The sequence below is a fragment of the Anguilla rostrata genome, chromosome 1 (genome assembly GCF_018555375.3).
Source record: "Anguilla rostrata isolate EN2019 chromosome 1, ASM1855537v3, whole genome shotgun sequence".
Lineage (NCBI taxonomy): Eukaryota > Metazoa > Chordata > Actinopteri > Anguilliformes > Anguillidae > Anguilla > Anguilla rostrata.
Genome location: NC_057933.1, coordinates 68,597,349 through 68,625,339, shown reverse-complemented (window position 1 = coordinate 68,625,339; position 27,991 = coordinate 68,597,349). Strand labels below are relative to the sequence as shown.

The 27,991-nt window shown below is 43.5% G+C and overlaps 3 protein-coding genes and 1 non-coding gene across 11 annotated transcripts in view; 1 reads left to right on the top strand and 3 right to left on the bottom strand.

Moving 5' to 3' along the window:
* The window catches only part of npr1b (natriuretic peptide receptor 1b), a 73,167-nt gene extending 63,309 nt beyond the window's left edge, over positions 1 to 9,858 (bottom strand). Inside the window, exons 1-4 of one of the 4 annotated variants that reach the window (XM_064353148.1) lie at positions 9,513 to 9,854; positions 2,828 to 3,096; positions 2,007 to 2,109; positions 147 to 961 (exon numbers count right to left, since the gene is read on the bottom strand). In XM_064353148.1, coding sequence (XP_064209218.1) covers positions 147 to 909 — 763 coding nt within the window. In that variant the 5' untranslated portion in view covers positions 910 to 961; positions 2,007 to 2,109; positions 2,828 to 3,096; positions 9,513 to 9,854. Of the gene's footprint in view, positions 1 to 146; positions 962 to 2,006; positions 3,097 to 3,687; positions 3,828 to 9,512 lie in introns of those variants that run through there. The other 3 variants (XM_064353159.1, XM_064353136.1, XM_064353125.1) reach the window with 3 other exon arrangements.
* A 1,683-nt stretch (positions 9,859 to 11,541) lies between these two features.
* On the bottom strand, positions 11,542 to 18,374 carry ilf2 (interleukin enhancer binding factor 2). 4 transcript variants are annotated; one of them, XM_064353208.1, is made up of 15 exons: positions 18,216 to 18,374; positions 17,428 to 17,487; positions 16,931 to 16,973; positions 16,502 to 16,606; positions 15,983 to 16,060; positions 15,730 to 15,832; positions 15,514 to 15,579; positions 15,227 to 15,343; positions 14,892 to 14,970; positions 14,379 to 14,466; positions 13,780 to 13,841; positions 13,400 to 13,514; positions 12,784 to 12,874; positions 12,460 to 12,647; positions 11,542 to 11,826 (listed from the first exon to the last, which is right to left on the bottom strand). In XM_064353208.1, exons 1-14 carry the CDS (start codon positions 18,218 to 18,220, stop codon positions 12,496 to 12,498), a joined length of 1,164 nt encoding a protein of 387 aa, XP_064209278.1. In that variant the 5' UTR covers positions 18,221 to 18,374; the 3' UTR covers positions 11,542 to 11,826; positions 12,460 to 12,495. The 4 variants fall into 4 exon arrangements, with proteins under 4 accessions (XP_064209278.1, XP_064209279.1, XP_064209280.1 ...); XM_064353209.1 differs by having other exon boundaries at positions 12,469 to 12,647; XM_064353210.1 differs by lacking the exon at positions 18,216 to 18,374 and adding an exon at positions 17,624 to 17,786.
* Positions 18,375 to 18,506: 132 nt separating this feature from the next.
* Positions 18,507 to 18,578, top strand: trnam-cau (transfer RNA methionine (anticodon CAU)). The gene has a single exon. It is a non-coding gene; the product is annotated as a tRNA-Met (tRNA).
* Positions 18,579 to 20,353: 1,775 nt separating this feature from the next.
* On the bottom strand, positions 20,354 to 25,900 carry chtopb (chromatin target of PRMT1b). 2 transcript variants are annotated; one of them, XM_064353213.1, is made up of 7 exons: positions 25,803 to 25,900; positions 25,581 to 25,629; positions 24,930 to 25,019; positions 23,730 to 23,880; positions 22,888 to 23,062; positions 22,019 to 22,153; positions 20,354 to 21,871 (listed from the first exon to the last, which is right to left on the bottom strand). In XM_064353213.1, exons 3-7 carry the CDS (start codon positions 24,992 to 24,994, stop codon positions 21,681 to 21,683), a joined length of 717 nt encoding a protein of 238 aa, XP_064209283.1. In that variant the 5' UTR covers positions 24,995 to 25,019; positions 25,581 to 25,629; positions 25,803 to 25,900; the 3' UTR covers positions 20,354 to 21,680. The 2 variants fall into 2 exon arrangements, with proteins under 2 accessions (XP_064209283.1, XP_064209282.1); XM_064353212.1 differs by lacking the exon at positions 25,803 to 25,900 and having other exon boundaries at positions 25,581 to 25,796.
* Positions 25,901 to 27,991: the final 2,091 nt, after the last annotated feature.

Genomic DNA, 27,991 nt, shown 5'->3' with positions numbered 1-27,991 from the left:
ACTTAAAATAGCCTACAAAATTATGCAAGTATGAAAGTGAAAAACTATGTAAGTCACCAGGGAGTCTGTTAAAACAATAGGATGGAACAAAACTGCGAGAATATTTTCTCGCTGGTCGGCAAAAGGCATGACTGACAGTGACTCACCACGGCCTCCCTGTTCAATGTCCCGGAGGAGGCTCTTGTAGTCGATCGGCCGGTCGTTCTCATCGAACGACATGTGCTCCATGGTGAGGTTGTTCGCCCGCAGCTCCGCGTACAACCCTTCCGTGGCAAAGAAGCACGGTCGATGGTCCACCTTGTTGTCAGAGAACAGGAGCATTGCTTGCTGTAGCCATTTGAAGTGCTGGTGGATGTGCAGGGCGAACTCTCCCAGCTTCATGTGCGTGGGTCCCGTGTTGGTGATGGAGGTGAACATGCTGGGGTCCGAGAAGGCGGTGGCCGGGGCGCCCGCCGTCACCAAGGGCAGGCCCCAGTAGTCGGTGAAGCGGGCCACGGTGGAGGAGGTGTAGTCGCAGCCAGGCCCGATGAAGGCCCAGGGGTTGTGGGTGTACTTGAGGTCCACAGCCACCAGCTGGGCGATGGACTCGTCGCACAGGCCCATCTTGTTCTCGCTGTTCTTGTAGGAGTAGCGCAGCTGGTAGCCCGGCAGCAGGGTCGGGTCCTCGTTGATCCTTTCTATGGCGCGCACGAGAGCGGGCCCCACCAGGGGCCACGCCCAGGGGTAGGTGAGGTTGTGCCGCGGCAGGATGACCGCCAGCATCACCTCCCGGGGCTGCCTGGGCTCCCGGCTCTGCCTCCGGGCCTCGCGGTGCCGCGGGGACTTGGCGTGCGCCTGCTCCGCCCAGCAGCTCAGCAGCAGCAGCAGGAGCGGCAGCCTCGCTCCCCCTCTCCAGCCCTGGAGCCTCATCCCTCCCTGTCCTGGAGTCCCCAGCCTTGGGTTAATTATTTATCACCATGAGCTGGAGGAAAACACGACACACACATATATTCAGGCATACGCGCACACACACACACACTCTCTCAAAAGCGCAAGCACAAGCATGAAAAAGCAACAGTGTATGTCATGTACAAATTCATTCTCACGTTCTCACTTACGAAGATCCTGTGGACAGCACCTGATAATTAAGTGCCACATGAAGAATACTTTCATAGCCGAATACCCTTCTTCCATGTATCCCAGTCATTATATTCTATGAAGTCAGACCCTGCGGTTGTGTTATAATGTATCCCATAAATCGTAAAAATGTAAAAAGAATGTTGCTTTTTGTCCAAAGGCTCCACAATTTCTTTATACCTGTCAATGTCAAATATTTCTCTCTGGTCCTCTTTCATTCCTTCAACCACTCTTTTCCTCTCAGAATTTATACCTGGACTTCAATGCATGCTTTTTCACTATGGAGAGCATAGAAGATAGATATATATCTAGATATCTAGATATATCAAGATAACACTGGGCTTGGTTACCTGCCTATTGACATTTACTTATTTGCCTAAACATTAAATCTGCCGGAGAACATGGGAGATTTTAAACGAGCTTTGCTGTAAGTACAAAATCGACACACCGCAAATTACAAGAGCTAACTTGATAAGAGGCTGCTTAACTATTAAAGATAACGAATAGTTTGTGTAAATGATTCATTTTTAGCACAAACTACAAATACAACTTTAAAGGAATAGATCTGAAATTGAATTTAAACATCTCTGCTCTCATTATGATACGCACAGCCACTCTCCAACATTCACATTTGATGCCTACTCCACTTAAACTACAGAAAACAAAACAGCCCAAACACCCAAAAGGTTTGCGCAACTGCTGAGCGTTCCTCTGCGCAACTGTTCACATTATGTACCCCATGTATTCAGGGGACTAATGTCCCTCAGATCAGGAAAAAAAGAAATAAAGGTTGAAGATTTATGCCTCACTTAACATTAATGACTTCGGTGATTTACAGAGGTGTCCCTTCAAATCACCCACTGCTGCAGTAATTTATAAAATCGGATTACCTTAAACGGAGGAGTTAGTTATCTCCATGTCTGGTTCTGATTTTGAGCTGAAGTCCAGGGATCTATGAATAATATCTCTCAGCTGTTGCCGTGCTGCTAGAAGCTGTGTAGAAACAAGAGAAGAATGAGCTGCTTGCTACACCCAGAGAGGGACTGGATTCAAAGCCTTATTTCTACTGGAAAACAGCAGAAGGTTTTTTTTTTCTCCTGAAGAACTGAAGTGTGAAAAAACAAACATTTGAATTTGCTGGCAATCAAAAAATGTAAAAAAAATTAAATTAAATTAAATTAATTTTAAAAATCAACTTCAAGGAACTTCAGCACTAAAAGCCACACACATGGGCGCACCTGGCCACTGTTCTACAAGTGAAATTTTTTTCACATCCTTATGTCCATAACTTTATGATGAAAAGCAGATTCTTTTTTTTTTTTTTAAACAAAAAAAATAAAGAAAAATTTTTTCTTGTCTCTTCCGTTGTCGCCCCTTTTCACAGAAGGCACAGACACAGGTCACAAAACGGTCAAGATTTTGACACTGCCTGGTGTAAAAAAAAAAAAAAAAAAAACAGGTCAAAAACACATCCGCTTGACAACAGATCTATGGAAGAATATCCATGTTTATCAAAAAATGGAGGGGAAAAAAGTTGGTAGAAAGCTGTGGGCTGCGGAGCCTGATGGAGCAGAGGAAGTGTTGCCGTAATCCTGCTGTAATCCTGCTGTGTCAGGTGGAGGAAGCGGCCGGGGAGAAGGCAAGGGGCAGAGCAGGAATGCGTCCAGCCGGCCAAAGTTTCGGGCGCACGAGGCGTCCTGTTTTCCCTCACCGCGCTTCCCCACGCGTCCCTCGGTGGCGGCGTCCGGGCTTGGGCGGCGGGTCTGCTGGCTCCCGGGGTTCTCTCCACCCCCTGCTCTCTTCGGTCGCGGCGTGGCGGAGTCCGAGCCTGAGCCTGAGCCTAAACGGGGCGCGCGGGGCAGAGTGAGCGGCGGCCCGTCTGGCTGGCTGCCTGGAGGTGAGGCGGCAGTGAGCGCGTGCGCGTGCCTTCACCTTATTGGCAGCGCCTCGCTCAGGCACAGGGGCTGGCTTCCCTTTCTACTGCCCATCCCACCTCCGAGAAACGGAGAGGGAGGACAGAGAGAGCAAGATAGAAGGAATGAGCGAGTGAGAGAGAGAGAGAGAGAGAGAGAATTTAGTTAATATAGATAATAGATTATTTATCTAGTTTTGTTATTACTGTTGTTCTTTGTAACACTTGCTTTAGCAACACTGTGCATGTCATGCCAACAAAGCATGTTGAAATTGAAACAGAAAAAGAAAAAATAATTTTTATATTTTTGTCAGTCTAGTTAGCAGTCTATGACAGCAAGGAGGCAACAGGTAACAGGCAAGGAGGGCAACTGAGTTTGGAGCTCAAGACAAGTCTATGTGTGTGTGTGCGTGTGTATGTGTGCGTGTATATCTGTCTGTCTGTCTACATGTGTCTGTGTCTGTCTATTCACCTATGTCTCTTTATGTTTTAGTCATTGACCATCACAAGGAGTATTTTATGTCAATGTGGACTGTATGCTGCTAACAGCTGTCTATGTTTGCACCGGTACCCGTGTGTTCTGTAAGCTCTGCATGTTGTTTTCACAGTATACACTGATCAGCATGTCTTTGCATGCTGTGTGCAGAGGAGGAGCTCACCGCTGTGCTCTGTGAATGAGCTCCCTCTGTGCGAAGCCTGCTGTGCAGTCCCCCCTTCATCGGCATGTGTGAATGGGGCTCGGTGGCGCATACGTGGTCTGTGCGCTTGCAGTCAATGTGGCGGGTTTCAGGCGAGGGCACCATATCTGTCTGGGTCCGAACGCGTACTGTGGTGTGAACGCAGTGTGTTCTGTTTTCTTCCTCTTTCCCATACAACCTTCCCCCTTTCTGTCCTTATATGAACCCCTTTTCATTTGGTCTTATCTTACTTCTCCTCCCATCTCTCTCACTACATCCCTTCTTCCTGACAAACAGCTTACAGATCAATGATCTTTGAAAATTGCTCAGAACAATAATAATATGCAAAGGGAAAAAAATCTTAATCAGAGATACAGTACATACTGGTCTGTGTCAACTATAGGTTACATTGCTCAACAAACTAACACTGAACAAGGTTTCTTCACCAAACAATCTCTCTGCAGAATTAAGTAACACTGTCACCGTGTCCACGTCCTCACCAGCCACCAGGCTAACTCTATATCGCCCCCTTCAGTCCACCTTGTGAAACGCAGCCCTCCAGTCACTTCAAAAGTGCAGAAAGTGCTTCCAAAACAGGATGCAAAACAATGGTCTCTCACCCTCGCTCTAACTGCCTCTCTTCCTTTCGCTCTCCCTACCCTCTCTCTCTCTCTCTGTCTGGCTCTATTTCTCTCTCTCGCTCTCTCTCTCATTATTTTCTCAATTAATTTAAATTATCTTTCTTCAACTTTGCCCATCCCCTTCAGGTGATTTATTTGCTCTCCTTCAAATGCTGTTTTCTTGTGAAGCCCCAGAGGCTTCTGATTCTATTAACTATTATTTGAGAGTTTTTATAGAAGAAGATATTTTGCAGCTCAAAGGCACCGCAGCAGTGTGGCTGATCATGCGGCTGAACAGAGACCTGCAGGGTGGAAGGTGCGGTGCCAGGGCTGGAGAGGTACCCCATACTCCTCCAGTGCACTGCCGCCGTTAATACAGGAATTTAATTTATTTTCTTCCCCATCACTTTTTTTTTTGCCTTTTCTATCATCAAATATGTGTTACCTACAGTGCAGAGGAGGCAGCTTGTCATGAGCCCATACGTGTGTCTGTGTAGGAGTAAGTCATTAGCTCCTTTCAAACTGATGTCTCTCTCTCTCTCTCTCTCTCTCTCTCTCTCTCTCTCTCTCTCTCTTTTTCTCCCTCTCTCCTCAGGTATATATCTCAGATAAGCTAGACTCTCTTCCCCTGGCATACTACCTCTCATTACACCAGTATCATTAACCCCCCCATCGCCGGGGGAAACAGGGATACCAGTTAATCATTTTGCTTATTATTGTTCTGTTGTTCATCGTTTTGCTTATTATTGCCGTGCCAGAGGCGTGAATTGCTTTGCCGCTTCGTAAGCTCTTCAGTCGAGGCTGGTATTTACCATGTCACAGAAATCCAGTCCGGTCTTGTGGGCATAGAAATAATTTACTTTAGCTGAACTTTAGCGTGAAAATAGATATTAATTTGCTTTCTGTAATCATGCACATATGAAAATGTTCTGGAAACAGCTAATACGGTCACTCTGACAGCACTTTTTGTTGTTTTGACTTTTTCTGAAGTGCAGAATTGAAAATCTGAGTGATAAGTAGGAAGTGGAATTGGGGATAGGACAATTGTTGTGAAAAGCACCTTGCAAACTCTCATCTTTTACTGTCTCTTGTGGGTTTTGAAAAAAAAAGCACCAGAAAATATGTTAACCTGGAACACTGATGTTATATATTAGTCTCTGGGTAATTGAAAGCAAGCACATTTGCAATATGTTTGTGGTTCAGAGACTAATCATTTCTATTTCTATGCAGTTTTCTTGTACGGATTCACCCAATTTTCCTTAGAGACTGTAGATATATTTTCTAAGAACCCTCTAAATTTCTGCCATCTATTTCCTGGGGCATGCCAGTAACTCTATATTAATCTGTGCACATGCATGAAACACACACACACACTATAGCAGTCCTCATTAACCAAGAGTATCTGAGAAATTATGTTGCAGTTACTCTTGAGATGGGTAGGAATGAATTTAGTTAATTTTTCTTTATACTGTTGTGAACATAATTTTTAACGTAATTTGTACTCAGTAGTGTGAAACAAATTTTTTCCTGTGTTCTGATGAAAATACAACTTTCAAAACACTTCACATATACCGCTTAAAGTCCTCTCAACATCCTATTTTTGGAATATACTTAATGTCAAAGCACATTTTTATAATAAATTGCAACTTTTGTGAAATGCTGAGACTACTGAATTATTTGCATTTTGCACAGGAAATGTACTGACCTTCAGAAGGTAGGCATCTTATTCTAGATGCTTTAGAGATACATACACAATTGATTTTAAGATTTTTAAGGATTTGGGAAAGAGCAAGCGTATCTTGAAAATGTTCAATGGCCTAAATGGCTTATAATAACTTCCTTTTATACAAATATATTTGCAGTATATCAAATCAGTGAAATACAGATTATTGAGCTGGATACAAAGGAAAGCTATGAAAGATCATGTGCTCCTTTTAAAAGTTACTTAAATGCAAATCTCGGTTTTGCAAATGCTGAAAAATAAATAAATTTAGTATGAAAAGAAATTGATTTTGGAAAGGGCAGTTGTGAATTGGATAAGCAGAGCCTTTTCATTACACTCTGATTCCTTTCCAGAAGGCTTGAAAATAATCTGGGTGGAAAGAAATAGCACTCCTTTTAGGGACAAAACACATTCCTGACTTTGTGCAAGTGACAAACGTCATTTTTAAGGTTGCCTTTGAGTTCTACAGTTTAAAAAAGAAACAATTCAGCACTAGACACTTTCACATAGAAAATCATTTTTTAAATGTCCGAGGTAATGGTGGAGTGATTTATTTAATTCAAATGTTTTTCAGCTAACAGTGGAATCTGGTCACAGTATTTTACTTGGATATTCAGTCAGAAGCATATCCAGTGCTAATCCAGCCACAGAGTGTAAGTGATATCACAAATTCTTAGTGAGGGGTTTGGAGGTTCCAGAGAGACGTAGCCTCAGTGGTGTTAAAGTCATTTTCAGGAGGGGAACATTGATCATCTGTACCAGCCTGACGCACAGTATTGACCCAACAACAACCACAATGAGCCGTATGGCTCAGACTACATGCACTGATGCTTCACTGATTCATTCATAAGTGATATATCTTCAGTTATAGTTTTATCAGTGGGGTGGACAAGCAGTGATCTTTGTGGTGCAAAAAATTAAAGTGTGGCTGATGCAAAACATCTGAGTATCGCCATAAGGCTGGTTGAAATAATCACTTAATCATGGAAAATCTTATTGGATTCACTTATTCTAAGTGAAAAAATATACCAGGCAGATTTTGTGGTGAATACTATGTCATCTCTGCCAAGAGCCAGTCCTGTGTTCATGGTTCATATATCAGTGCAGACACTTGTGTGCACCAATGAAAAAAAAAAAAACCACACAAACATGTATGCTCGCACGCATGCTAGCACGCGCACACACACTATGCAAAACAAGCATTTGTGACTTCAGGACAAAAACACAAAATGAAATGTGTTTTCTACATGAAATTACAATTAATCATCTAGTTAAAAATAATAAAAAAACAGACCGGTTATAACCTGGGACGGTGAACGCTTTCTTGAGGTCAATGACTTCTCAAATGGTGCATACTGAAAACTACTTCACATTAATAATTTAATACATTGTGGTGCTGTGCACCACAGACATTTGAACAACAATTAATATTTCAAAATGACAAGGCTTCAGTCAGTGGAAACTGTTTTTCTTAAAGTCAGCCTCTTTATTCTATTTTAAAACCTATGCGAGGAATTGTGGGGGGACTCAGGAACACAGAATTTGCTGAGTGAACATTTCATCGCTCAGGCGTATATGAGGAGCAACCCTTCATCTGAGACTGAAAATGAAATGATAAACGCGTAACTTAGCAGAGGTTTGTTTCTGAATACCTCAGAAATTTCAGACACGAACCAGACCTCATCTTTCAATATTCCAATCAGTTTGTCCTTCAACAGGGCAATCAACACAGCTGTGTGGCAGGCTTGCGCCATATAAGCCTTTCAAGTGTACCCAGCTGTGCCTAACCTTAGTTGGTGGTGGCATTCAGGGCGATGCACACTCAGTCACCACAGCGACTTTATTAGGTATGCCTATCAAGTGCAGGGCAGGACCCCCTTCTGCCTCCAGAACAGCCTAAATTCTTTCCGACGTGGATTCGACAAGGTGTTGAAAACATTCCTTGGGGATTTTGGTCCATGCTGACTTGATAGTATCATCCAGTTCCTGCAGATTTTCTCGGCCACACATTCCTGCGGCAAACCTCTCGTTCCACCTCATCCCAGAGGTGCTCTACTGGATTGGGATCAGGGGACAGTGCAGGTCACTGGAGTAAACTTAAGTCACTGGCGTATTCGTGGAACGGGTTTGAGATGATGTGTGCATCATGCCAAGGCACATTATCCTGCTGGAAATATCCATTTACAAAAAGGTAGACTGTGGTCATATAGTGACCACATAGTCAGCAACAATACTTAGGTATGATGTGGAATTCAAATGATGCTCAACTGGTATTAAGGGGCCAGATGTGTGCCAAGAAAACATTCCCCACACCATTACATTATCTCCACCACCAGCCTGCACTGCTGACACATGGCAGGATGGATCCAAAGATTCATGCTGTTTACACCAAGTTCTGACCCTAACATCGACATGTTGCAGCAAAAATTGAGATTCATCAGACCAGGAAATGTTTTTCCTATATTCTATATTCTGAGTTTGGTGATCAAGTGCCCACTGGAGCCTCATCTTATTGTTCTTAGCTGACAGGAGTGGAACCTAACTTGGTGGTCTGCTGCTGTAGCCCACCCGCTTCAAGTTTTGACACGTTATGCATTCTGAGATGTCTTTCCGCACACCGCTGTTGTAAACATCTGTTATTGAACATTGAATCCGCTCATTCTCCTCAGCCCTCTCTCATTAACAAGATGTTTTGCCCACATAACTGCCACTCTCCGGATTTTCTTGTTTATTGTATCATTCTCTGTAAACTCTAAAGTCCGTAGCTCATGAAAATCCCAGAAGGGCAACTGTTTCTGAGATACTGAAACCATCGCGTTTGGCATCAACAATTATACCGCGGTCAAAGTCGCTTAAATCACGCTTAGACGACCAATTCTAAGGTTTGGTAGAACAACCGTCCTCTTCACCATGTCTGCATGCTTTATACGCCTGTTGCAGCCACTTGATGCGCTATCTGAGTGAACAAGCAGGCGTACCTAATAAAGTGGCCACTGAGTGTAAACCACTGAACGAAAAAGAAACTTAATTGGTTGCCCATCATAATCAATTAGTCCTGCGATTCGCTTACAACGATAGAAAACTAAAGAACGTACAAGACAGCTATACGGTAAAAACATAACCTCAGGGTTACAGAAATAACGACATGGTTCTCAACACTAAGGGAATTTAAAAATAAATTCCAGTCGTTGTATGGTGGTTTGTCACGCTGATAAGCGCAGAGCTTAAAAATGAGCTTTAAAGCCAAGCTAATTCCCTAAAGCAATCAAAACGTTGACCACGCGCGCTACAAGCTTCGTTCTCGTGCGTTTTAATTTTTGACAGTCTACTGCTGTAGTGGACTCGACATTTTGACTGTACTATAAACATTGTATAAAGTGAGCCTTCCAATACAAAAATAGTTTTTAAATAGTTACAATTATAATGAAGTGAACAGCCCCCCCACACCTTGAAGTCTTACTCACCAGGAATCTTGCCCAAAAAATATTGATGACAGAGTTATTTATTTCGCTGACCCCAGACAAAACGACTGGGGTATATTAAGGCAGTGCATATGTTTAATTAAACCGGTACAGAAACAGCGCGGTAAATGTTTTTGGTCTCAATTTTTCGTTTTGGATGTCTAGACAGCGACCCTCCGTGGTAAATCTCGGGCATAACACGGCAAATTAAATTTAGTCTTGGCAATTGAATTTGACTAGCGAAAGCGTACACTGCTGAACATTTTTGAGTGGGGGTAAGTAAAATCTGTTCCAGAAGTCATTTTCAGGTAAAAGGCAGTAATTGTTTTTAAATAAATCAAATCATACATCATTTTAAGCAGTCACCTGTCTTAAAAATCAGAAAAGTTACTGATTTCCTGAGTCAATTTTAGTTGGAATTGTTTCCTAAGTGAAAAAAAAAAAAAAAAAAAAACCTTATGCCCCCATCTGTATAAATGTAACAATTACAAGTGTTACAATTATGCCACATCAGGCTTGCTATAACAAAGTGCTTTTTGCGGTTACATGTTTACAGAATGCCATCTGAAGAGGAAATGAGAGCTTTGAGACCCAGGGAGGTCATGGAGATGGCTTCAGATTTGGTGTTGAAAACCATCTACATTTTAAATGGTGTTTAATATTTGTTAAAGAAATTAATTGTACTCATCGACATGTTTAACTTCTTTTGTTCAGTATTTAATGTTAAATATATTCAGCCAGTTTGCTTACTGTATTGGTATAGCATCATCTGCTGGAATACCAATGATTAATGGAAAAGAAACAGCCCCTTTTTAATAAGCACACACAAGATTGGTTTGAATAGTAGGCTATTTGCTTTGTAAATGCTTACCTGGGTGCTCATAAACAAAAGCAGTTTCTCATTGATTTGGCATTGCCACAGCTCACTTTTCGGTAGGTTAGGAAGGGGCTTGTGCATCAATGTTTGCACACAGACTTTGATCATGACGTCCCTTGCTTCATAATCTGAGGATGTGGCAGGTCTCAGTTTACCATCGGAAATGCGTTTCCTTAATTGACACTTGTATTATAGGGCATTCTTATTTACCGTTACAATTATTTTGCCCCTTTGAGACAATTATACAGACACGGCCATGTGAATGGAACATTGGACTGCTTGTACTTTGGTTTAAATTGCATCTGACTAGATAAAGAGCATAAATGAAATGGGCAAACTCTACTGACATGTCAAAGCTGTTGGAAGTAAATTTTCATAGTGCTAGACTAAACATTTTCCAAAATCAAAAAACCGTTACATTTATTGCAACGCTCCTCTACTAGCAGGCATTGATAGCCACTTCCATTTGTTACAGATTGCATTATAACTAAAGTGTGCAATTCTTTTCTACAAAGCTGGCAGACCGGCCAATGTCAACAGACTACTTAACACTACCATCAATGAGAACACTACTGTGGCAACAGTGTAGCATAAGGGGTAGGGAACCAAGTTTGTCGCTCCAACAATGTAGGCTTGTTTGCCAGGTGGAGCACGGCCTTTGTACCTTTGAGCGAAAGTTAATATCAGTAAACATCCAGCTATATCAATGGACTGTACAACATATCCATGTAAATAACTCTGGACAGGAGTCTGCTAAACATCTAAGATGTAAATACTGCATACCCCTACCTAGAATTAATTTATGTGCATACATAATACAAATGCACGCATTCCAAAATCAAGAGGGATAACCATTTCAAAAGCTCCATGACACCCATTGCTTGTTTCAAACCCTATTTGGAGAACGAGGTTGTGCGTGAATCTACTCATCGGTTAAATAAACTTTGCAGGCCATTACTGGCACAAATGGTTCCTCAGCAATGCAGTTAAAAACAAAGCAGAGCCACGTCAAAAATAATGCAAAGCAATCTATTCCCACTGAGAGTTCAGTTTCAAGCACCATTTCTGAATTACCTCTTCAACTTCATTCACAGTACAAGGCCACAATTCAATTAACACACAAAACAGCAAGAAAGTAACAACGGCAAAAAACTGTTTAAAAACCCAAAGGAGTTTATTTTTTATAGTTTCCTACAGACATAAGAAAACATTCATATTTAATGAGTCAAAACCAGGTGTGTAGGCGATTCTGCCTGTCCTTTGGTCCAGGTAAACACAATCTGCCTTCACAAATGTTAGTCTGTGTAGGAGAGGGGTGTACAAAAATGCAACAATAAAAAATAAAAAATAAATTTAAAAAACCAAACAAAAAAAATCCTCGGACTCTCTTCTTGAGGTGTCGTGTCAACCAAGACAGGAACGGGTGTAGAGTGTAGATACCTTAAAGGAGAGTTTGAAAAAGGTAGTAAATAAAACGTTTGCTTTTTAGTACAACTGACATCCCTTTAACACCGGCCTGCATGTATGCGTTTTGGGAGGGACTGAGGGAAAACAGGGTTTTTAGAAAGATTTGAAATGCCTTAAATGTACTGCATCATGCCATGCCTGTAAATGATGCAATATTTTAAAAAATGATGGATTTTTTTAATGACTCAATTATTCCACTTTTTGCAATTTAGCATGCAAAGGTTGGCAGTTGATGCAACATTAAATGGTTGGCTTTCTATTGGCATGTCTCTACATTGGTTTTCGCATCACGCCCAGACCAATGTGAAAAAGTAAACTAATTTGATCCACTGACACACCTCGCTTATTACAAAGTCCCCAATAAGATTTCAAATGTTACCAAATTTCTGAGTCACGTGAACTCATCATGACATTCAAAGGATTATATACTGGCATAGAGAATGCTGTGCGACCGTCCATTCAAAATGCAAGAATCAACTGGTTGGCATGTTGATTGTGAGATGCATGCAGTAATGAACAGCACATGTGGATATAGCAATTTTTATCTGCGTATGCATAATTCATAATTCATCACTCCTGGCTCCTCAGTGGCCACACCCGACTCACCTCCCCGACTGGCGGTGTGTGTGACCATCCCAGCGGTCACTCCTGGGTCTCCATGCTCTCCTCCTCCCCCTCCCCTCCATCTTCTAGCGCCTCGTCCTCGCCTTCCTTCTTCTCCGGCGGCTTCTCATACGCCTTCTCTGACGGCGTCACGATCACCCCATCCCAGGTGGACATCTCTGAGGCCAGGTCTGGGGGGGAGAGGGTTTCAGTTTTTAGTTTAGAAAAACAGGGGTGTGGTAGGGTACTAAATTCTTCAGTGTGTGTGTGTGTTTAACATAGACATGAGGACAGTATTTCACAGGAAGTGAAGGGTGATGAACTCACAGCTGGCATCCCCTTCCAGGCCCAGGATCTTCCGGTAACCCCCATGAGAGAGTATCCTCACGAGTGTCTGAGCAGTGAAGCACACCATGTCCTAACACACAAACACACACACAGGTCAGGAACAGTAACAGTTACAGCTTCCAGTAAGGCAGAGAGCCCAGCCCTCACAGCTTCAGCGACCACGTTTACTTACACATCATCGTTCCTGTGAGTCTAAATTTTGATGTATTGATGACTTCCATAATATAATAATCACATGAAATGGGAGAAACTGTGAAGAGGTCAGGCTCGTCAGCACTTCTCTGGGAGAGAGACAGAAGCCAGTTCAGAGAGGCACCAACATTAGGTCACGCTGGGAGTTTGCCAGAAGCCATGCGACAGACAGAGACCTTCTGAAAGATGACTTTGTGGTATGGAGATGCTAAAGTTGAGCTCTTTGATTAATAAATGATCATAAGTGTAGAATTTGTTTTATGTTTGTTAAGGGGAAGAAAAGCCATCTCGGTGCATTACACTTTTATGGTGTTACAGGACAAAATGTGAAAAGGTTCCAGGGGCGAGTGGTTTCTGCAGGGCTTGCCTGCCTGTGAGAGGATGCGAGCGTGTGCATTCCCACCTGCTGCTCCAGCGTCATGACCGTGTGCACCCGGAAGTTTCCGCTCTCGCAGGGGTCGGTGATGCCCACGGAGCCAGGCAGGAAGAGCCCTGCCGCCAACATCTGCAGGCACCGTCTGCAAAGAGACGCAAGGCAAACCCACGCGCGTCAGCCCGAACCCTCAGAGTCCCTCAGAGCCCGAGAGAAACACTGCAGACAAGCATCCAAAAAAAAACTAAAAACTGCGCAAGACCTAGGAGTTTCAACATCTGCTGGGTTGCAAAGTGACAGAGAGAACTTTCTGCCAAGTTGAAAATTAATGGCCGTATCAGCTTGTGAGCAGAAGAACAAATGACAGGAGATGATCGAAAAATTGCGATGGTCCAATGCCCCGCTCTTACCTGTAGGCCACATTCAGAGAGAGGGGCTGTCTGGAGGGGTTGTTCATGACTGCAGAGTGACCCTGGAAAACACAACAGCAATCCCCCCTCACTTTCAACAGCAATACATCCACAACACAAAACACCACCTCAAAACAGCCATGGTTGCCACAACAGATGCTCTGTATTACTTATTTTAATTCAGTGAACGTGTGTTATTTGCACTGCGTAGACTTGCTTTCTTTTCTGGCACTCACAATGTTTCTCATGAAATGTGATTGAGCAAGCTTTTCTGTGCATGGGCTGAGCTAAGTGCAAATCATGTCCATCTGTGGAAAAACATACTATGGAATGCATATCCAATAATGTGACTTCTATTTCTTCCAAAAAATGTGTTGAAAACCCAAGCTGCACATTTTATAAATACATACTGGATCACTTCCACTCTTTTTCAGTGAAACAGTAAGTATATCATGCAAAACACGCACCTGGCCATAAACCAAAATGACAGGTCAGAAAAGCCATGAAAAGCCACAGGCATTAGGTAGTTCACCCAGGGGACACCACCTGCTACATGCAAACAGTGCACATGTCAGCTTATCCGAGTAAAGCAAACTCACCAGTAAGTCCAGGATCCAGGGCGTCAGGGGCTCGAATCCGGGGAACCGGACCCGCAGGTCTTTCAGCAGGCGGATCAGAACTTTGACCCTGATGGAAAGGAACCAGGACGCAAGTTACAAGTCAAAATGACTAAGAGCCAAAGCCAAGAGTATCAGACATGCCCTGTAACTGCAGTAATGCAATACATCATATTGTAATACATTAAGAGCACAGCACAGGCAAAGTTGTGAAATCTCAGTCCCAACATCAGGTCCTGGAGAGCAGCAGGGTCTGCTGTTTTTTTGTTTCTACATGGTACTTAATTGATCAATTAAAGAAGCTGATTACACAGTTAACTCGCCTCACCTGGTTTATTTAGTCCAAGTGATTGTTGTATTTAAGGTAAAAACAAAAACCAGCAGACCCTGCGGCTCCCCAGGACCAGGGTTGGCCACCCCAGTCCTACACGATCCACCTCTGGCTTATTCAGCACTGACTGAGCCTAACGCTGTAGGAAAGGGGGAGGGGCTTACGTGGACTGAGACGCGTTCTCCTCAAACCAGCGGGCGTGGCGGATAGCGGCCAGAGCACTCTGCAGCACCTTGATGTCCACTGTGGGGGAAGGAGAGACTGATTAGCAAAGCATCACTCAGGACAACAATCCAACAGCCTGAGCACCAACGTGCCGTATCACATTTCTCCAAGTCTTTCTAAAGTTCACCCTCACTACTGTCCCCCACAAGAGGTGTTTACAGTATAAAATGGCTTATAATGGTGTGTTATAGCCCCGTTCTCTACAGTAACTCTGATTCTTACAATACATTACTACAAACCAACCCCCCCCACCCCCCAAGTTCCTAGTACGTACAGTGTAACTCAGGGTCCAGCTTGCGCAGGTTGGGGGGCACGGTTGTGATGAGGATTTTCACTGTGGCGTCTGCAGAGCTTATCTCAAATCCCGTTTCGTTTGTCAGCATGGACAGCACTGAGAGAGGAGGAATAGTTCAATACACAGTATCCATATGAAGAAAATAGGAGTGGAAAATTAACATTAGCATGCATAAACATATTTTTACACGGCATGAACTTTTAGACTGGCGACAATAAAAGAGGATGTAGACAAAGATGGAGGCCAAATCAAAGAATGATAAAAACCTTCTGCGGGGTCCTGTACGCGAAGGGTCTCCACAACTTTGTTTCCCAGGGCTGCCACTGCCTCGACTTTAAAAAAACATTTAATGGAAGTGTGCGTGTTAATGCAAACATCCCCAACATTGGACAGAACGCAAGTTCAGCTCTACAGAAACTCAGCCTCTCTTCTCAGGCTCACTTTGAAGCACCAAGCATCACTCCTGTTAGGCTATGACTTACGTGTAGGCAATATCTTCAGAATGACGACCAGGTCTGCTACATTATGTCCTGTTGTCATGGTACCCTTCTTGTAAGAGCCCACTTGACGAACCTCCTCAATTTGCTGAAAAAGAGGTAAAGCATACAGGCATTCGATAACGACCCCAAAATATTACCCATTTCATGACAAAATTGGAATTTATTTGGCTGTTAAAATGTACAGACCGTCAACAAGGATTTATGCCATTTTTGGGAAGGGTAAACCAGCACTCACCACTTCAAAGTTTCCAGGGGCCACGATGAGGTTGTCTATTACATTGTTAATCTTGGTCACCAGGGACAGGATGGAGGACTAATAGAGAGAGGGAGAGGCGTGTGAGGACAGATGGTTGCTAATAATAATAATAACAAATTTTATATAGCGCTTTTCATTCTCAAATTGCTTTACAATACGTGAATTATCAAAAAAAAGAAAAAAAGGACAAAGATACAATTAAAAAAAAACATACAATGCAGAAAATGCAGTGGGACCAATGGTGCAGTGGTGGTAGGAGGGGGTGTGAGAGGGGGAAGACAAATATCAAGGGATGGCTAGGGAAGAGGTGGGTTTTAAGACGTGATTTGAAGGAGGTGAGTGAGTCTGAGGTACGGATGTCAGGGGGGAGGGCATTCCAGAGTTTGGGGGCGGCAACAGAGAAGGCTGGCAGCAGCAATGGTACTTATATTTGTAAAAGTGGCCTGACTAAGGACCTAACCAAACATAGGCTGTAAGTTTTGGGTGACATACAGATACCTGTTCAGTAGGAGTTGGGGTCAGATCCTGGTTCCTCTTCAACAGACACTCACTGAAGGCTGTTTCATCTGGGGCCGGCTTCACTCGAGGGAATGCCATTTCACACTGGAGAGGGAAGAGGTTCATCGCCCGGTAAAAACCACCATCACACTTTCTGGACTTAACCATGTATGAACAAAGCCTCTCTGAATTTACATGGAATAGCCAAGAATGACATCCCACAGCATGACCTGCTTTGTAAGAATACACCAGCCCCCGTGTTTCATCAAACACGTACTGCGCGCATTCAATACATAAATGGACTAAAGTGAAGGGAAATGCCGCTTTGCAAAAACAATGTGAATACATAAAACCCACTTTTATAAACACAGTCGACACTCTTAAAATACAGCAGGCCAGCAGGTTTAACAAGAATAGGGAGATTCTCACCACGTAGAAGTCGAAAGGGATGTGTGGGACAAAGGGACGATACCTGAAACACAACCCCCAGTATCAGTCAGATAGATTTCAAACATCAGTTAATTCAGCTGTTCACTTCACAAAATGTAATTCAATTTAATAATCTTTACTTATCCCAATTCATTGCCGGGCATATTATCAATCAACATCAAAAACTGGGGTCACATACAACAGAAATTCAAAGAAACAAGTAGAAAAGAGAATGTTGTAAAAAAAAAAAAATTGTGCAATAAAACGGTATTTAAGGGGGAGTATGCAGGTATGCATAAAAACACATACACGTGTATGAAATGGTAATTTTTGTACATGTAATTGATCACAATATGACGGAAGTAAAGGACCCTACCAAAAAACAGTGAAAAAATACTTCTAGAGCATATATTTCAACTAAAGCGAAGTTATTCGTTCACTGTTGTTTCAGTAACGAATTTAAAGACAAAGCCCAAAGTAGTTTTTTAGATACTTACCCCTGAGCAAGTCCCCCTCGGGAGCCGAACCGGCCACCCCGGCCACGGCCCCGATCGCCTCTGGAAGCACAAAAAAGAATAGACGTTTTCCATCATGAGTTACAACACAACTGAAACGAATGAAATGGAAAACGCCAAGATGTACATGGCACTACAAATGCTTTACGGTAACAATAAACATACTAGCTAGCCTCACCAGCTCAATCAGTGGATCAATCGGTTAAAGTCAATGGAAGCGACCCAGCTGATTAGCCACACATACGATACTGTTAGATAACTAACGGATAGTTCACAATTTTGCAATACCCCAGCGCACTGTTTGAGTTACATGGGAATGTGCAATAATGGTATTAATAAACTAGCTAGCTAGTATACTAGAACAAAAACTAAATACTCAACCAATGAGCATGATACAATTCCAATCGAGCTGGTGCAACAGCCACTAGGCCTCATTAGCTAGCGTCACAGACTTAGCAGGCTAATTAGCCAATCATTGAAAACAGTCACACACATTCTTATCGTGACTTAAGTAATTCAACTTGCTCATCAAAAAACCGACATCCACGTGAAATTTCAAACACCACACTCTGCTTTAATCACTGCAGCAGTGTTCGGACTGGCCGGCAAGATCTACTAACGTTAACCAAACATTGGCTCCACGGAGGCTTGAGGCCTACCTCAGACTAGACACTGCGCCGCCTTTAGTGATCATTCATTCGTCACCATACACTTTCGCTAAAACATAAAATAGTTGCCAAATAATTGTAGGATAATAATGATAAATGTACCTCATTGCGTAAGACGTTTTGGAATTTGATGGAACCCAACAAGGAGAAATGTTCAGCTACCCCCTCTTCCTTGCGGTCCTCGCGGGTGTCCTCCAGAACAACTGATATCTGAGCCGGGTACGGCAGCCAATCACGAAAGAAGAAAGATGCTTGTACTGCGTGCTGGTTGGACGTCAACTACTGGAGGTGGAACTACGAGCGATAGAACCACAAGCCCTCAATGAATGAATGAATGTATAAACACAGGATTGCAGGCATGTTACTACAATACGAGAGCCCCTTTCCTCGTACAGCAGAGTGGCGCAGCGGAAGCGTGCTGGGCCCATAACCCAGAGGTCGATGGATCGAAACCATCCTCTGCTAAAATCGTTTTTCATTTCGTTCACTCCATTCTTCCAAAAGAATGGTTAATTTCAAACACGTTTTGAAAAAGACGCGACGTGCTCACAAAAGCCGCGTTTCCACCGCAGGAACTATACCCCGGAACTAGGAACCTTTTGAGGAACTCAGTGCGTTTCCACCGCAGGAACTAGGGTCTAAATTTAGTTCTGGGGGCTTTGTTTTACCCCCCAAAACGTTCCTGCTCGGGGGGTAGTACTTTCCGAAAGTACAGGAACCTTTTGGGTGGAGCTTGCAGCGCTGAACATTTCTGATTGGTCGAGTACTCGTAGCATTTGTGTTGTATTTATTTTCCGCCATTACCCGCCATGTTTGAAAATATGCAGCGGCAAACCAATTTATTTTCATAATAACTTCAAATCAAACTTGTATGTTATGCGGCGCAGTAGCCTACTTTTGGTTATAGCCTGTCAACGTCTTGGAATTATAACGTGTGCTCTTCTGTTCTTTTCTTGCTTTAGTATTCGTTTTATAAAATGCTAAGCATTCGTGCTGGGACAGCATATTACGTAGGCTACCAAAACATTCAAACGGATTAATTCGGTTGCTGAATATTTTCTTCCGGATTTTCTTTGTTAGCCCGTTGTAATTGACTCAAAACGTTTGATACAGTTATGTGAGGTATGCGGTAGTTCTGCATAATTAACATTGGTGATACAGTACAAGCAAACTGGAAATCACCATCCGCACTTTTTATCCGGGTAAAATAACAGGTTCATTCTAGTAATCTTCCCTTTAGCTTTTTCAGACTGCCGTAATTTTACTCAATTTTACTGCCATTTTTCAATTACACGAAAAGACCAGGAAGACTATGGACTCATTTATGGTGCATGGTTCGCATCTGGAGGGCACACTTCGCTGCTCGGCTAGCAGTAACTTCGAAGGAAAGCAAACGGTGGCTGTACCACTACTAATTTACATTTTCACGCAAGTCCGAGTTTTCGTTCTATTCTTGTCATTTTGCGATTAGCCTATATGGAATTGACGACGAGAAAGTAATAAAACAGCAAATTGTTTACAACGTGTGCATGTTTTCTGCTGTTAATGAATGTGTTTGAGAGGATATATGAAAATCAATAAATACAAAAGTAACCATATATAGCCTAGTCATTGTTGGTAACCCGTTGTATATAAGTGGAATAAACCCCTCCGGGCTGTCCCGGTTATTAGAAAATAATGTAGGCTACTTCGGTGGTAGTTTGGGGTTACAGAAGAAATCATATGACAGATGGCCCGACGACAACGTCAGTGGGCTAATTTGCCTAATCTTCGCGGTACTTTAGACCCCGGTGGAAACGCAGACAACCATTGGCTGAAGGAACCTTCTAGTTCCTGGTATAGTAGTTCCTGGGACTGAAAGTTCCGGGTAATTTTGGTGGAAACGCGGCTAAAGAACGCTCCTATTGTTATGCCTTTTCAGGCAGATCTGTTCAGGCAACCAATGCTTTCATTTCATATAATTCACTTTGTGGCATACAATGTCTTTTTGAGGTTAAAATCATAATGTGGTCCCTGGGAGCAATAAGCCAAATCTGCATTCAGTAAAAGGCAAAATTTAAAGAATTTCCATTAAAAAAATGTCTGAGTACAGACAAAGAATTGACACACACCACAAATTCCATTTCATAAATCGTATGTTGGCCTGCGTGTATTTTGCAGTAGCATTCATGTTGGGCCCTCAAAATTATTGTCTCCTGCAAAACTTACCATTCAGGGACCTGTACATTAGACCACAGCAATTAAAGCATTTGGTCTTTATTAAAATACTGAACAGGATCATATCAAATATGAATAAAAAAAGAAAACATTTAATACAGAACTATTGTTTTCAACAAAAATGCTCATTCTAATTATTTATTCAATAACTACCAACAAGTGAACCTTATTTTTTAGATTTACAATCCCCTTGTACCCAAAGAAAAATAAATGCATTTAAGAGATGGAAAACATAGTTTGAGGCCTCTTTTCAACAGCAAAAGAATCTCCAAAATATTTAAACAGCTGTGCTGAAAAGTATTGAAGTATTGAACAGAATTGTACATCTTAAGATGGAACTTGAACACATTCAGCAAAACTAAGAATTCTCTGGTCATTTTAGTTAGAAAAAAATGATCCACATAATCATGGACTCACAAGAGGAAAGTTTAGATCTGAAAAAACACTGCCAATAAACCAAACGATCAGATCCAATGAGCATACGTTCTAGAAGGGGAGGACGCATGATAACTGAGGAGGGAATATGTTGCATAAACTTCAAACAAAACAGATTCATTAAATTTTAAAGACCAAAACCAACTACTTCAGCATCCATGAGACTTCTTCAAAGACATCTGCAGGTCAGGATACAGGAGTTCAGCATGCTACCGGACTTCAGTTTAGCTGCAGTTCAGTCATCGCATTATTAGCAGTTATACATTACTAAGACACTGGCAATAAAATAAATAAAATAAAAAATAATAATAAAAAAGCCTGAAGTCATGTAGTGAGGGGGAATAGGTATGGAGAAGCAGAAGAGGGGAGTGAGGCTCATCCGTTTGAGAGAAAAAGTAACTTCAGTTCACATGACCATGGAAGTTCAAATGACCTTTGAAGGTCCAACTTAGCATCTGAACCAGTGTTGCACAGCAACAGCCACCCTTCATAAATCTGTACCTGTTGGCCTGTTAACAACCCATTCCATCCTAGTCCCAGATTCCAGTAAGAATCGCTGACATGATATGAGCATGGTCTCCCCCTTTCTCCTTCCCACCTGCAGCAAATTTAGGTAGAAACTATCCCTGAAATGTACAACTGCATTTGGTCAGTGTGCGTAAGCCTACGGTAAATTACAAGTCTACAACAGACACCAACGGTGTCAGTTAAAGCTTTGGTCGGAGTTGGGGTCAACTGGAGATTGCAGAGAGGGTACGAGGGTCTTTGCTGGGGTTTGAGTATTTTTGTTCCATGCTCCTGTGTGGTAAACCGGTGACTGTGCCAAAGGTGGCTTGGTAAATCTTGCCATGAACACAAATTCAGTTGGACTGTGCGTGTAGTGCAGCGAGTCTCAGGGCTGGCATTGGCAGCAGCCTACTCCAAGCCTTCCAGGTCAGTTTGGGCCATGTATGCATCCAGCTCTGCATCTAGGTGCCCTTTGGTCTTTGACATGTAGGCGTCCAGCTGGTTATCCAGCTGCTCCCGGGTGACCACGGGACGTCCCACCCCTCTGCCCTGGCCACGCCCACGGTCCCAGCCCCCGAAGCTGCCACGGCCCCGCACACCTGAAAAAAGCGAAACGCACACAGACACACGTTCACCAGCAGTGAAAATGTACAGCTGTAATGAAAGCAGAAAGGAAAGACAATACAAGTCACCCCAGATAAGGAGTCTGCCAAGCAGTTAAATGAGCACGATCGCATCATCTTCACCTTTCCCTCCAAATCCTCCTCGGGTCCCTCGGACAATCAGTGCCCCTCCACGGCCCACAAAGCCCCCTCGATGCCTCAACCCCCGACGCACGGCCAGCAGGGTGGGGCCTCCCCGTCCACGCATCTGCCCCATGCCTGCAAGGAGGGACACATCAGGCAGGATGCGCCTCCACATTAGGTATTTCAGGCACTAAGTGGTTTAGTGTCATTACCAAGTGACTGTAATGTAAATGTCATGTAACCATCTGCAGCACAGACAGGGCACCTCAAGCCCAAGCCCAGGAGCTCAGCAGGAGCTGCTGAGTGACTCCCACGGAATACGTGGCAGCTTGTGCCTCTAGATAACACTGGTAGACAGTTAATCCCAACCAGGACCATTGACTAAATTTGCATAAACTGCATTCCCAGTTACCAAATTACAATAGGTCAAATACACTGAAACTGTAAGATTCAAACCCAAAACCTGATGGCTCTCTCAGTATATGTGAGGGGCTAGTTTAACTACTCTGGCTGCTTCTAGAGCAGTTTGAGGTGTTAGGAGCAGAGAAACTGGTCCTGTTTTTCTGTAATTGACAAGCCTGAAATGACAACTGCATTTCTGTGAAATGTGAAGGAGCCATGGAGACCAAAGCCAGTGTCGGGGGTTTCTCTCAAGGACTGACTGTTGGTAAAAAACTGTTGCTGTTCATGGTGTGAAAATACATAAATGAATTGTGTTGTTTTTGAAACAAATTAAAAGCATTTTATTTTGCTCATACTGAAAACTACTCCAGTCCTGTTTAGTGCATTGAAAGCACTGTACAGCAGCAAAGGTTAATGGCAAATGTCGGTCAAGCAGCAAGCTCCACCAACAACAAAACCAACCTCACCTCTGAGAGACATTGCTCCTCTCATGGTACCACCTCGCCCTCTAATGCCCCCCCGAGTCGTCCCTCGCAGTCCTCCCATAGGGAACCCCCGGCCGACAGCTCCGCCCCTCAGGGCCCCCACGGGCCTGCCCAGCCGGGCCTGGATATTGCTCTTCCCCAGCCGCTGCTTCAGGCTCTGGGTACGAGAGAATGAGGAGGAACAGTGGGAAATGACGTCAGCCACCGACTGGGACTGAGCAAGGAAGGGTCCAGGACCACCTCACTGCATTGGAGTGACTGTCCACAGCTACAGTTCAATTAACCTAATAACTGATTTAAAAAAAAACCTACAGCAAAGAACTTCTCACTGTGTATGTAGAGTCGTGACACAAGGTCTTGATTCCACAATCCGAGAACATGCATGCACTCATGCAGTCCACACACAGTGCAACTCCAGTCCTTCCTCAGGGTGTAGGAGTCAGAATCAAAAACCACTTCTCACAACTCGAGTCATCACTCCTTGCCAACCTCACCAACTGAAACCAGTTCAGCTCAGCCCTGCTCCAGGACAGCCATAAGGAAATTCATTTGTTGGGCACTTATTAGCAGCACTAACCTGTAAACAAATCATTTTACTTTTCCATTTGAATGAATCTCAGACTGAACACTCAAACTGTGCAGCCACAAGATTCAGTTACAAGGCAACTCGCAACCTGAAAGCGTGACGGGACCACACGCCCAGGACTGACCCAAGCCTCAGACTCCTACGCGTCTATCACTGCTCCAATACCCCATTGCTGCCCTCAACTACATCTGAGGCTATGGTTCTTTAGAGCCTCCCCCACTCCCCTGCTGTCCCTCACCTGTTTGTGCTGCAGGGCGGCCTGCACAGACGGCCTGTGCTCCATCTGCTGGGCCAGGCGACGGTTTCGGGCGCTGGCCATGTGCTGCTGCTGCACGGTGGCCCTGATGTTGACCGGCACTGGCTGCTTGTTCTTCAACATATTAGTGAAGCTTGGGGAACAGAGATGAGGGGGAGGGGGGAGGGGAAAGGGAAGGGAGAGGAAGGGTTGGAGGAGGTGGGAAGGTTCAAAAGCAAATCGTTTTAGCACACCGATCCAAGCAAGGGATGAAATGCCCGCTTTTCTCCCGAAGGCATTTCAGAACGGCTCCCTTGTTCTGAAGAATGCCCTCCGACAGTCGACACACCTGCCAATGTCTGCACAAACAATGTAGCAGTAATAGTAGTGGGAAAGACTAAAACAAAGAGCAAACCCTTCCAGATGGCTAGAAAGGATCCAGAATGCAGACAAAGACAAAACAGTTGAAAGACTGAGCCATGAAGGGAAAGAACTGGAGCAGGAAATGCCTCTTACGGGCCGCCTGCCACCCCGCGGCCATGATGGCGGGAAGAGTGGAGGCGTCGACGGCCCAGGACCGGACAGAAGACCAGGCACCCAGCCTCTTACAGCCCAGACCGTGCTCTGCAGTGTGTGAGGCGGGGCGGAGTGGGGTGGGGGCGGGGGGTTAGGGTGGAGGGGAGAGGGCACGTCTGGGCTAGGACTGGGCATCTGGCTTTAAATCGAAGGACATGAGAATGTGAAATGGTAGAGGTGACGACACACTGTAGTGCTGGGGTGACTGAAGAAAGAATGCTTTAGAGAGGGCTGGAGAAGAGGAGGAGATTTGTTTGAGCGCCTCTCGCTGTGGCTGTATCGCAGCACTGATGAGCAGCAGCACCATTTCTCCACTCCCATCTCAGCACAGGAGGCATTGCTCATTTTAGAACAGACACCTCACCACCCACTACTGTTGCCCACTCTTTTGGAATTCATTTCTGCTGCTTTGTAGGTTCCTTTTCTCACACACAACCTACAACCGCCATCATATATATTTTTTTGCGAGCATAAACCCAGCACAGCCGAATTCCATTCATGTATCCTCTTCTGTCCTGCTATAATTCCACGCTGCACAGGACTTTGGAGGCAGCAGTACAAGCTGTTTTTTTCTGGTTCTATACATGAACATATCGCTCCCTCTTCTGTCAGTCGGGCGCATCTCACCGCTCGTTCAGGGACACTTTGGTGGTGCTTTTCAGCACGACCTTCTGAGAAGAGGGAGAACTCATTGCGTCTTCACAGCTCTGGCACGCTCTGGGGGGGGGCGTGAGAGAGGAAATTCAGAGATGAGAACAGTCAGTAACTTGCTACCTGGAAATTCTACACTACACTGTTATGACGCATGAGAATCGAGCTTGCTGAGAGAGATGCGACCATCGTTGCTTAAAACAAGTTGTACGTTACTCTATGCTCACTGAAAACAGGTCATGGGTGCCAGAGCCACCATGTCAACTCGCAACTTAGCCTATTTGTACTGAAGAGCCGCATCGCCCCGACTCTTTCTCTCTTATAACTCCTCCCTGTCCCTCCATGAGCTAGCTAGCAAGATAACGTTAACTAAATGACCACATATTCCAAAAACAAGCGAATGCACCGACTCAATAGATTTACAAAGCAACGACGAACGTTCCATATTATATAACATAATATGCTTAAGCTAGCCTATACTACCACACTACAACGTATCGACAGCTAGCAACTGGCTGGTGATGTATACCAGCAACTTACACAGCTTGCTAACCAAACGGCTTTGAAAATCTGATCAAAATCAGAAGTACATTTAATCGTAATGAAAAAATATAACGTTACACTTACGGTGTTATCTTAACCAAAAATATCGCGTGCTGGACAGAGAGCAGGGTGGCTGTAAGCAAGCAAATGCAATGGTAACAGTTGATGCAGCAATAAGGGCAAGTACGGTATCCTTTATATTTTATCTGCGAGCTAGCAGTTAGGCTACTTCCAATGCTCTTCTAACAGTGTCTATTATTCATTGTTGGGTAACACAAAGCCTCCAATAAACCATTCCTCGCTCACCAGGTACCCAAAATGGTAGTCAACGAGGTTCAAAATTGGGAAAATGGAGCACTTTATAATGCTACGTCACATGTGGCGTGCTTGTTGCGTTTATTTCTATGCGTGCAAGGCGCACTCGTATGTTATTGGACAAATGGTAAATGGTAAATGGACAAGGTTCACATGCGCTGTTTAGACCAATTAAATAATTTTAGAACAGTCGGGATTTGATTGAAAAAACAAAAATATACGGGAAAAGCGTGTTGTCAATGGCTGTTTACAGGTACCGTGTTCAAGTTCATTGTTATTTGTGGGAATATGGTAGTCCTCTGCCCAAGACTAAGCATCACTAAAATCTGAATAAGTGCTGAAAAAATGAAATTCAGTTTTATGATTCTAAATATTATATGAATAAATATTAAATCAAGGCAGACATGTCCGATTTTTCAAAACAAAATTATATCCCTGATTTTTTTCTTCACCAGGTTTTCAATATCCAATTGTATATTTAATGTTGGTACAATTTATAACATTCACGTACGTCTTTGTTGCCTACATTTTACTTGGTTCATGGGTATCGACGTAATAACCACACGGTCTTCAGTCATTTAGCGCGTGGGCTATATAAACATAGCCAATGCCTTAACAGGATGATCCTAGTTATGGATGCTAGTGTTGTCCAATAAGAGACGAGAGCAGTTTTTTGTAAATTGATCACATTGATCAACCCGGTATTGACGGTAATTTGCGACATGCTTAGTAAATATGGCCCTAAGTAGCTCATTTTTTGCTGCATTTTCATTTTTCAGAGCTGTGTCCACTAGAGGGTAGTGTAAGACCTTTAATCCGCGATAATAAAAAAATGCTAAACACGAGGCGAAAAAGAGTTCCATTGGGCAGCATTAGTTCTTGGTACTGGTTATGGTCGTGCGCTTTAGACAAGCCTGCTATTTGTAGGTTCATTCGATTATTAGATCTAAGAGAATTTTAAGAACATCTAATTACTAACCTAAAATGAGATTTCTATATTGATATTTACCCATTACCTGTCAAGATCATTTTTTTTTTTCTCACGGTGCAGGCTTACTCAATTAAAATTTGTCAACAGAGCTGATGAAGAAATTAAGAAGTGCCTTGCCATGGGGTCACTGTATTTCTTGCACTACATGGTGTACTGTAAGTGTGGCAAAAACCCTGATGTATAGTTGGATCCAGGGTGGTGGGTAGGTTCTGTCAGCTTGACATGTTTTAATACACTCAAACGATTTAAGAAAACAGGTCACAAGTAATGTAATACTAAATAGACTGTAGAAATTGATTCTACCAATTTATATCAGGTCATGATTCATCCATCAGTTTATTAGCAAAGCACATCCCTGGAATTTGGGCATAGGATATCATTATGCCAACATGGTCAGGTTCAAAGAACCACAGCTTATTAGCCTGACAAGCGAGGCTAAAGAGATATGATCATGCAGGTACTGTATGTCACCTTTTAATGAAGATGGAACATATGTCGTAAGACAATAAAAACAGGCAATTTAGGCAGTCGCCTAGGGCGCCATCCATATTGGGGGGGATTCAACAACCTACATCCAGGGACGCCATAAGGGGAGGGCAAGTTAGGATGATTCCAATGGCCCTGACTGACAGGGGACCAAAAAAAGTATTAGAACATTGGATTTTCTGGGTTGGTGGGGCCCAATGTGAGATCTTTTCATGGAGCCCAAAATCTCTGGTGGTGCCCCTGACTACACCCCCCACCACACTCCGCAACCTCGCCTAGGGTGGCACAAAGGCTACAGAAGACCCTGGGTCTCAGGGATCACTCTCAGTGGATCTTTCTGTGCATTTGCAGCTAAACCAAGTTTGTGAGCTACAATGAACATCTGATATTAAGAATACAAATGAGACTGACAGCTTCGACTGCTTGACAAATCTGTGTTATTACATTTACATTTTAACTGTCATAGTTACTATTTATGGTAATAATGACTTTTTAAGCAAGCAAACCATATGATGATACGGAACCCATCCAAACGATAAACAAGACCCCTTTAAATATGTCATTCATAGCTCTGCAATACAATGGAACCCACTGTGTTACCTTCTTTGCCCCCTTTCTGACGGAAACATGATTTAAGACTAATATTTACCTTACCTTGATCGGCTTGATGCCCATTATAAACAATTCTCATTGGAATTCCTGT